General features: G+C 38.4%; 1 protein-coding gene across 5 annotated transcripts in view; it reads left to right on the plus strand.

Annotated features, from left to right (window-relative positions):
- NKD1 (NKD inhibitor of WNT signaling pathway 1) overlaps nucleotides 1-11,160 on the plus strand; it is a 293,721-nt gene that overhangs the window by 274,984 nt on the left and 7,577 nt on the right. For all 5 annotated transcript variants that reach the window (XM_083794852.1, XM_083794853.1, XM_083794854.1 and 2 more), the window contains 3 exons: nucleotides 4,798-4,945; nucleotides 5,992-6,079; nucleotides 10,906-11,036. In XM_083794852.1, coding sequence (XP_083650978.1) covers nucleotides 4,798-4,945; nucleotides 5,992-6,079; nucleotides 10,906-11,036 — 367 coding nt within the window. The remainder of the gene's footprint in view (nucleotides 1-4,797; nucleotides 4,946-5,991; nucleotides 6,080-10,905; nucleotides 11,037-11,160) is intronic.

An 11,160-nucleotide genomic window follows, 5' to 3' on the forward strand; every position in this document is an offset into this window, starting at 1 on the left:
GATTTCTTCTATTCTGGTTGTTGAATAGATAGCGAGTGAAGCTGCTTTCAGTTTCCAAATAAGAATGATTCAAAAATTTACATGATCAAACAAAGCTGATGTTGCAGTAGAAACATCCTGCTGTATGTAAAAATCAGACTACAAAGAAAGTACAGATAAGACATTTGTACTTTTCTTTTTCTGAGGGAAAGGTAATGAACTGATATTGATGTTTCTCTTCATGCATTTTTAATGCTAAAAATGTTCTTTGTATCTTACATTAAATACCCATTTTTTTCTTTTGTGTTTCCTATCTTTTTTTTTTTTTTTTAGTTAGTTTTGCTTGTATCTTCTTATGAGTGAAAAGGCATGAAGTTATTTCTGCATTCAGAACTCAGCACCAAATCTTTGATTTGGAGAAGGATACTAACTTTTCTGGGGCTAGCATTTATCAGCCTGACCCTTGACTTGAAAGTTGCTGTTTTTCATTTGTCACTATTACATTAACTCATGATAAAGAAGCACCAACAGAACCAACAGAGCCATGGCTATCTGTATTAGAGGGACTGTCATATAAGCCGTTAGATGTGGTGGGTTTGCACAAGAAAGAAATGTTAAGACATTACTTAATTTTTTGGTTTTGAGTTGAGTCAAAGGCATCTTTCCCAGACATGTTATAAAGAAGCAAACTGATTTGTTCCTCTCAGTGTTTTTTTTTCCTTGTGCAAATATCCCATTCTGTTAAATTGCGCTGTAAATTCAGCTGTAAAAGCCTCTTAGTTTCCTCTCCAGAATCTCTAGTTTGCTAACTAGTCCTATGATGATAAGCTACACTAACACTGGGGTAATATTCATTAGAAACAAAAAATTACTACCTGGAATAGGGACTATCTCAGCAACATGAGTTCTGTAAGGAATTATGAATACCTAAATGTAAGGAATGATATCTACTTAAATGTAACTTGCTTTTGTTCTTTTTTGTGGACCCGCTACTTTCTCTGAAGGTTCTAAATTCCTGCTGATCTCTCGAGATCTGTAAAGAATTCTGCAAAGAAACGCATGAGTGCAACATACACGTGTAGCTTATACTGTACGTTTTTTAATATTTCTAATGCAAGAATTTCTGGCAATCTGTTAAAGTTGCTCTTTGTAATATGCTTTTTTTGTATTGGCTGCTTGATAAAATAGGATGTGAAAAACATAAAGATTAACCCTGTTAAATACTTCAGCCCTGGAAAAAACAACTGTAGCATTCAATAAGCAAGACACAACTAAATCTGGGTATGGCATTTGCTGGCTGTTTGGACACTACAGAACAAAAGCCTTTGTTTTTCCCTTTGTGGAAAAATATCATAGTTTCAGTTTTCTTACTTGATTAAAATAGCTATCCCAGCAGAAATTCTGTGTACTAGAAACCTTTCAGAACTCGTTTGGATTCATATAGCTGAATTCCTCACTAAATATAATCAACTTGCTATAACGGAGAGAAACCTTTATTTTCTTACTATTTTTTCTCTTTACCCATTCAGAATAGAAGTTTAAAAATCCACAATGATTTTTAAGTAGAAATGGTTTAAAAGTTCATTTAAGGGTAAAACTCATATATTTAGGAAAGTGGGAAGCACTAAGAAAAATCCCTTCTTTATTTTTCATGTAAAAAGGAGGGACATTTGAGAAGCGTGGGATGGAACTTTGTAGGGGAAGTGCCGAGCAGTCTTAAGCAAAGTCATTGCAGAATCACATGACTAGAAATACATTGTGTAGAAAAGTTGGATTCTTTCATAGGTGATCTCTGAGACGTGCTGGTTGGTGTACCACAGGAGATGAAAATTGAACTGGTTTTTGTTCTTGATTCTTGACAATGAATTTCTTGAGGATGGTGAAATGCTCAAGCTGGTGGGTGCAAGGCAAAGCTCTGTCAGTGGGTTCAACCAGTTCTTTAAGGAATTTAAATACAGATAATGTTCAATGGGACAGCTTTCAAGGGGAGCATAAATCACCCCAGTCTCCTGTCAGGCTACTGGAAGATGAAAATTCTTTAGGGGGTAAATATAGGCAGAGCTGTAAAATACAGTTTTTGTAACATATTGTAATGGTCTAGTGCTACTAATTTGGCCAGAAGCCATTCCCATTGTTACCTGCCAAAAAGAGCTGCGAGAAGGTAGTTTTAGTCACAGTTTGAAACTCATTGGAAAAGACAGTTTCATTCCTACCAGATCAGTGCCTTAAGGAATTTGGATGTGAAGCAATAACTGGACAGCAACATGAGGTTCAAGCTGCCTTGTAGCCAGTGCCTACTCCACCAGGACTTTGATAGATGATAGAGAAGTGAATGGCCCAAGCAGACTTGTTTGACCAAATCAGAACCGTCAGTTCACTAGGATTTCCAACCCCAAATTAGGACCACAAGTAAATGAATCCTATAATAACAATGTTTTTGTTGGTATTTAAAAGATCAACATAAGCATTAAGTGGTTACTTAAGGATATCCCTAACCTCGATCTTGGTATATATCCAGTCTGACGACCACGGTTATTCAGTGCCAAAATGCAAAGCAGCTCAGATTGTCATGGAAGAAGCTGGGTATTAAACATGTAATGAAATGTAGAGGCAGCAGAGCGTAAGGACATAAGGTGTCTGAATACCTTTTGCAGCTCTGAAACTTCTTGGTGCCTGGACATAAATTTGGGTTAATTCAGGCCCATCTGGCTGAGAAGTGCAAGTTGTCCTGACATGATGTGTGTGTACGCATATTTCTGACTTGCCAAGTATGTGTCACAAGTGCTGCTTCTGGCCTTCCCTGACAGCATTTGGAGTACTTCTAAAATTGCTGAGTCAAGTGGCTTGAAAGACCCTCACAGAGCAAAAGGGACAAATTGTATGACAGTTAGCAAGTTAAACCTCATCACTAGAAAAACCTAACTTAAAAGGACAGTGGGATTTATGACTGCATGTCTTTGCCTACTGAAGTAAACAAATAAGTAGATGATCAGCTTCGGCAAACATCTGGCCTAGCTGAAAAAAGGGGAGGGGGAGAGGTTACTGTGAATGAAGGAGTTGATAATAACCTGTTGATAGTAGTCAGAAAGAAGATGCCCTGTTGGGTAACCAACAGCTGTTAAGGAATGTATGGGAAAGGCTCCTTTCACTAAAGTGGTGAGTGTGTGAAGCCCTGTTAAGAATAAATGCGGTGCCTAAGTATTCTGCCAAAAGGGAAGGCTTGTTTTGTGGAGGTGTAGGATGATAGCACAAGGCTTCTAGAACATAATTTATGGAGGGTATATAGAACAACACATGTTTGTTTGTCTGTGTTCTTGCTTGGTTGTTTTTTTTCTTACAGATGAAATAAAAATACAGCCCTTCAAGCTGACTGTCAGATATGGCTGTGTCTATTTAGAGGTCTGGCTAAGTTTCAAATTAGGGTGGAAGTGTGAAAAGTGAGATGTGTTAAAGAGCTGTGACGTGACTACCAGATTGTCACTGAGCAGTCTTTTCCTCATTCAGCCTTTAGACAGTGGTTCTCGTGAAGGGGATGGGAAGTGGCTATTGGTGTGGTAGTAACAGCACATTTATAGAGACTCTTGTGGCAGTGGTAGAAAAAGTACTGCAGATTGTGCTTTTTATGAATGTTATCTTCATTCACATATCTGGAGAAATTTCACTGAGTGCAGGGAAGTTAGAAAAGGGTACACGTTAAGACAAAGTCTGGACCCTCTAAGATTTAGTTATTCATTCTGCCTATTGACCTGGAAGATCATTTACTGTAAAATCATTTGTCCTGGCCATAACATCAGTATTTCCCTAAATTCTGTGTGAGCAGAAAGCTAGTTAGATAATGAGGAATGTGTAATATATTGGCTACTGAAGTGGCGTTTCTGCTGGGACCCATTAGGGCAAACTGAACTTTGAACTGCCAATGTTCTGGGAATGATCCCTAGCAAAGGAAGATCATAGAGATTTTGTGTTTTTATAGACCTGACTCTTAATCCTCAGAACCTCATATTTAACAAAGGATGATTTCGATATTTCTTCTGTGCTTTCAGACATCTGGAAAATGCTTCACTACTATGATAGATCAAGGAATAGGAAGACCAGCCTTGAAAACTTCTTGGTTATACATTGAATGGGATCCTTATAGCCTTCAGTAACCAGAATGCCTTGTCCTTAAGCTGGTGCCCAGAATAAATTTAGGTGGAATTTGTTTGGGGAGGGGTACTGAGCTGAGAGATCTCCTGTCCATCAGGGCAATTTAAGGTAGTACCCTATTTGAGCCTGGCTGGAATAGATAAACATGAGAGACCTCTGAGCATCACCAGCTGCTAAACAGGGAGAGCTGCAGTGTTTCTTCTGTTTGAAATAATCAGCTTATAAAAACTGGCTAGTGTTCTTTCTGATACAGTTAGTTGTGTAAGCATTTGTTCATGCCCCATTGCCTTCAAAGACGTGTGAAGAATGTTCTGAAATAGACCGGAATGAGTACTTTCTGCTGTTCAAAAATGTAAGTGTAGAATTAGTATGAATTTTGCGAAGTAAGCTAGACCAGGGTAAAGATTTGGTAGAGTGACATTTAGACTATTTCCAAACCTGAGGCTTACAGTTCTGTCACATCACTTACTAGTTTTCTTCTATTTAATCAACTAGTTAGTTATGCAAGGAAAAAAAAAGAAAATAGTAGTAGTAAGGTTTACTGGAGATGTAAAGTCCAATATTTTCCTCACTTTCCATATTTGACTTGGCCAAGTGAATCGCAGTGTGAATAATTATCCCTGGGTTCATTTTCACATTATTGTATGTTTTTGTGTTTCAATCCAACTGTAGGATATTACCAGCTTGCTTCATACCATCTATGAGGTAGTTGATGCATCAGTAAACCATTCTCCTAGTTCCAGTAAAACCCTGCGAGTGAAACTTACTGTGGCACCAGATGGCAGCCAGAAGAAAAAAAGTATCTTGTTAAATCATACTGGTAAGGATGTGCACTCAACCTTTGGAAAAAAATATGAAAAATTTTCAGGGGCTCTTAAAAATCCATCTTTGTATTTTGTCAAAACAAATAAATATATACTTAAGGCAAATACTTTTGTGGGTATTGTAAACCTCATGAATCTGTTTTAAGATCTCAGGTGCAAAGCTACTTACACTTTCTTCTATGTATGTTAAGCAAATTAGGGCTCCCTCTCCTGATTGACTTTTTCCTCTTGGCAGCAGCAAGAACCCATGTGTTGTGCAATTGCATTTGCATATCGTGAGGCAGATTTAAGGCCTTTTCTATTTGTACTACTTTAACTTTGATATTACAATGCTCAGCTTGTGTCAAAACAGGTATAGCGGTAAAAAAAATGCTTCTTGCAAGCGCATAGCTATCACTATTGCGGATATGAATAAACAATTAAGCATAACTGAACTGTATGAGTCTGCGCATGCAAATTGAATATTTTTCTATACTGGAAGAGGTTGCCATTATGAAATGGCTTATACTGTGATGGCTTATTCACTTTATTTTCACGCTAATAATAGCTATATCAGCATAATTCTTTCAGTAGGTTAAGTAGTACTAAATTAAATATTTACAGTATTTAATGTAGTACTTCAATAGAAAATATGGGCACCTTATCCAGAAGGAGAGCCCTGGCATCTCATTTTTAATATATACATCCACTCAGTCAAGTGCAGACATAAGCAAATTTTCACTGCTGGAAAGCTATGTCATGCCTTAGTACCGCACTGAGCTCCACACTACCGAGCCCTCCTGAGGGACGACTATATCAGTGTGAATGTGGCTCCATTTAACCTACCACATGGCTTTGAGCCCAACACTGATTAATGTTCCAGAGCCAAGGTTATGTCTGCCTAAAATCTGCCCTGTGGACAAAAGCACTTTTAAGAAGGTTACATGAAAGGATACATTACATCTTGATCTATGGACAAGAAAAAACGTATTTGCCATGTAGCACGTTAGTTATACTGATTGGCAAGGACAGTGATGTGAGAATATGTACTTCTTGTTGGCAGATTTGCAGAGTGCCAGGCATAGAGCCGAAAGCAAAGCCAATGAAGAATTAAGAAGCTCTGAAAAGAAGCAGCAGCGGGCTTCTCTCAGGTAAGGTAAAAGAGCCCTGTCTCCTGAGAATCACAGTGTAGCTTTGAGGAATCCTCAACTATTGATTAATTTTTATTTATTTAAAATTATGTTAAAAAAGCGGACATTAGAAGATTTTTCTCCATGGAACAGGCAGCAGATTCCATAGTTGGATACTTCATATAAAAAAAGCAGCAACAACCTTTTAATTGCATTTTAGGATTTTTTTTTTAATTTATTTTTTAAGAAAACTGTGGTCCATGTTATGTTTTATTCTGTTGGCTCTTCGGGGTACAGCATCTGTTTAGATGCAGTCTGCAAATGCAATATTTATTAATGGAGTTTAAGCAATATAGCATAGCCTTTTGGCTAAAAGTGCCCTAAAATCCTTTCATCTTCATAGGTGCCATCTCCTGTCTGTCTCTGTGCTCCTTCCAACCCATCTTTTTCATGGGTCAACTCAGTTAGCTCCAACCTTTATTAACTCAGTGCTGTTCACCAGGCCATAACTGCTTCTCCTACTGCCTTTCCTCCTAAAGGAAGCACCTTTGAGCTGGCACTGGGTACAGTACTGAGCAGAAGGAGGGAGAAAGGGGGCTTGTAATGAGGGGCAGACAAAATCAGCTTTGCAGAAAACAGTCTTTGGAGGGCATGTCCTGCAGAGGAAGCAGCAGCAAGAACTTCCAGTACACTGCTGGCTACAAGTTCCTTTCTGCTGAGGTGGTTCTGGTTACAGCAGCTGTAGGGTGACTCAATCCCACTTACAGAATGTGTTTGTGCAGTTGGTGGAAGTAAATTCACATGCTATCTCACAGTGACTTAGCAGTCTGGCTGACTCTGCTGACTCCCATCTGCCATAAACCCTGCTTCCCCACTTCCACATCAGCTTTAGGACAGCTTCTCCCTGACAGTATTAGGTATTAAGTAGCACCAATGTAGGAATTAGCCTGCTTGCTTAGAAACAGTGCATTTATTGCAACCTTGAAGAAAAATTAGGATCTTTTATTTTTTTCATTAGATTCAGTATACATTTTACCACTTGAAAAAATATGTCTGTTGTCTTTCAATGGAATCCAGCCCGCGTAACTCAGAATGCACCTATTTCCAGTGAAGCACAAGCACAGTAGTTTCTTTTCAGCTGCAGGTACACTTGAAGCCACCTATAGATTAGATAAAAAAGGGTTTTTAGTTCTTCCCTAACAGAATATACAATATTATTTTGGATGCCAGTCCTGAACAGGCCTTTTTCCTCTCAAAATGTATAATCGTGCCTTTTGCAAGGCTAGCAACAGTACATATTTACCCTGTTATCATGACTTCTTTCTAGCTGATAGATATTACCTGAACTGAACTTCAGAGTATGTGATAGTTATTTGCAATGTATTTTTCAAGTATTAAAATTTGTTACAGCTAAGAAAAATGTTCCTCTCTTAGTTAAGTGTAGGTGTATTATTCCTTTTCCGAATTTGGTATTTTAATGGATAGAAAAACAAGACAAAACCAGGTAATTTTGATACATTAAAATGTATCAATATTTTAATGTAGATCTGTTGCTCCAAACAGGTCATATCAGTGTATAGGTTCCATTTGTTTTAGGATTTTCTATTTCATGCTAAGGCAGAGGGAAATGTTTACTGCAATGCAATAGTAAAGATACTGAGTTATTAATTGCATTTGTTTATTCAGCTGCAAATTAAAAAAATAATAATCCAGTTTTGGCTTTCCATGGATTTAGGTATATTTGTCCAAAATAAGGGTATTGAGTTTAATAAATTTATCAGGAGGAGGAGCGTTCAGTTTTATTAGAAATTACAACAAAAATATGCCTCCCTTTTCTGGACAGAGTAAAAATATTAGTAAGTTATCCCATTGAGTGAATGCCAGTAAGATCAAATTTCAGATTAGAAAATGGCTTATAATCTGTTAGCAACTCTGTACAAAATCTCTTTCAAAGTAAAGAGCGTTCAATGTAAACTAAAGAATACTCCACGTTTTTGCCTGCTGGCCTAGATGTGGTGCTCTGATTTCCTTTCCCAAAAGCAAGGGCATGCCCTGTGTGAATTCAATGGACTGTTTCTGTTTGATAATCTATTGCAAAAATCATCTCTTGGATTGAAGTCCCTCGCTCATCCACCTTAAAATCCTGTTTTTGCAAATGTAGTGGTTTTAGGGATGGCAGCCATTTCCATTTATATCCGCAGGCACAAAGACATCAAATATTGGGGTAGAATCTTGACTCTGCTGCATTTGTCCTTCTCATCATTTTTTTCAGAGGCTTCCTAGACAGGACGTAACTGTATCTTTTGCTGAGCAAATCAGCATCAACACCTGACAGTTTTTGTTGCATCTCATTAAATGTGGACAGGACAAACAATTGAGCCACTGTCTATGTTGCAGAGACGTTCATGCACTCTGGCCAAATTGCTAACCAACAGGAAAGGTCCCTGAACCGCATCACTGTCTCATGATACTAGCAGAGAAACTTACCCTGGAGAGCAGCAATGAGAACTTGTGAGAAGTGCACACATTTCACAAATTCAGTCACTTAGGAATTCTACCCAAGATGTGATTAATATTCAAGATAAAATGGATAGGAATGTTTTTATCCTGAAGGTGGGAGATAAATGGGTTAGATTTTTCATGTACTGGAAGCTACAGGCAGGAGTTTTCACCTGTAGGGCTAATACAAGTATCAAGATCAAGCAACTAGATTCATAGCTAGCTTGCCTGACATGAGTGGTAGAAAATGGTGGTATAAGAGGACTGGCAGGCAACTTTGTGGATTAGATATCCTACTGCAATTCTAGTTTGCTCAGTTTAGTGCAACAGGGAAAATATGATGCACACCAGACTCCACAACATCTTCATTTTACCACCGATGCACATTCTGTCTCACTTTCTTTCCTACTTCAGTGAGTTCTCCCTGGCTGCCTTAAGCTCTAGGTTATCTGTGAGTGTAGCTTTCAGGACATGTCCTTGCATTTTTGTGCTCAGCACTCTGCCATCGCTCTATTCCCTTTACCCACTGTCTTGCTGCGTGCTTGCCATCAGAATGACACTCCAGCACAGGAATTTTAGAAAGGGCTTTCATACACTCCACAAGCACTTAAGCAGATGCCTTTCGTATTTAAAAATAAAACTAAAACTAAACAAAACAAAAACCAGTAACAACTATGTGTATTCTTACACCCTGCGCGTGATGCATACTTGATGTATGCCTGGGTATTCTTATATACGTGCAGAAGAGCATTGTAGGGTTGGATGCCAGATGCCTCCGTTCTCAGCAGTACTTTAAGTTCTCTGACAGTGGAGCACATCACTCATCAGTGTATAATTGCTTTGTGATGTATATTTGCATTGCTGAACATCATCTTGCGTGTAAGAAAGCTATTAGAATGCAGGGCTGTGGCAGTATTGGCATAGCTTCTCTTCAGTGTCTTGATGAGAGATGGAATTTATTACAAAAAAGAAAAAGGTTCCCTGTTAACTTCGTTTTCAACAGAGAGTGCAGTATACAGTGTTGTTTAATTGTGGTGGTTCAAACCCAATAATATTTTTTCTGGGTTAACTGCACTGTCTTTAGCACATATGTGCAAGTCCCGATGGTTTCTGTAGGCAACTCATGCCTGGCAACATCAGTTAGCTAGGTTCTATCCCTAGAGATCTGTAAGTTTACTTTCTAAAGTGGAACAATCTATAAAGGTGTGTCTGAGCAGGTAAGATACCAAGTTGACTGTGTATCCAAAAAAAAATAAAGAAATGTGGACATTCCCTCTTTTTTGACATTACCGTATGTCACTTCCAGAATTCGAGGCTGACTCAGTCGTTAAAGCTTAGCTGCTTTCCTTCAGACTCTCCTTCATTCAGGAGGCTCGACCTCTATCAAAGTAGAGTAAAAATGATCTTCCAGGTAGGCCAAGTCTTATGACATCTATCAAAGAAACTGTAGACCTGTATCTTACAGAGACACTGGAAACTCAGTTCTGTAATGTCCTGAACAGTCTGAACCTAGACCTGGAAAGCAGTTTGCGCTTAGCAGTTTGGTCTTAGAGGCTGAAATATCTGGTGGTTCTTATCCTATTTGTTATATTGAAGATATATTACTCATATCTGCAGAGATTCATTTAAATTGCTGAATTGTTGGGCATTATAAGTCACAATACTGTAAACCTCTAGCAGATTTTTTTCTGCCTCATAAATGAATGGTATTTCAGATATTCATTCACAGGAAATAGTTCTGCTATAAATAAAATTGCAAAGCTGAGCAGGAAAAGGAGCTGAGATTCTGAAGCCAGCAGCTGATTTGACCTTATTAATTGTATTTCAGAAAGCAACAGTTACCTCCAGGTATCCTACCAACACCTTCTCTTCTCAGCTTCTCTCTAGTTAGTACACCTGTGCTGTTGTCTGTCTTTCCGAAGTAGATACACATGAATGTTTATCTGACACAAGGCTCACCCCAGCACTTCCCGACAGCGGTGGGAACAGTCGTGATTCAAACAGCAGGTTTTCTTTGGCATATCCAGATTAAGGAATCAGTAGAATGATTTGGCCCTAAGACAGACTATAATAAACCCTTGAAGCATTTTTATTTGTTTTTGCTTGTGTGATGCAATTTGAAAGCCTCCTTTGCTTTGCAACATCGGGGTGAATTTATAGGAGGGGAAAGAACAGTCAGTTCAGGCCTATCGACTTAGCAAATTCGGTCATCCAGAATTTCAGGCATTTGTTGTTTCTTTGTGAGCAACTCCTGTCACTTCAAAGGGCCCATTAGTTGTTGGTTTGCAGATGGTGATAACAACTTTAAAGAAGTTCTGCTGAATTGTAATTTTGCTTCCTGCTGACAGATATCACCAGAGTGAGAACAATCCAGAGCAAAGTGGGTGCTACCGTCATTGTGTTGATGAGAACATTGAAAGGAGAAACCACTATTTGGATCTTGCAGGAATAGAAAACTACACATCAAAGTTTGGGCCAGGTAATTTGGTAATTTATGTTGCAAGCTCTTGGTCTTTTCTTTCTTCAGTTGAATGTTCCACGAATTTTGAAACTGTGTGATTTGTTTGTAGTAACTTACTGAAAGAAATAGGATTGTGTGTATG

This window comes from Anser anser (assembly GCF_964211835.1).
Source record: "Anser anser genome assembly, chromosome: 11".
NCBI lineage: Eukaryota > Metazoa > Chordata > Aves > Anseriformes > Anatidae > Anser > Anser anser.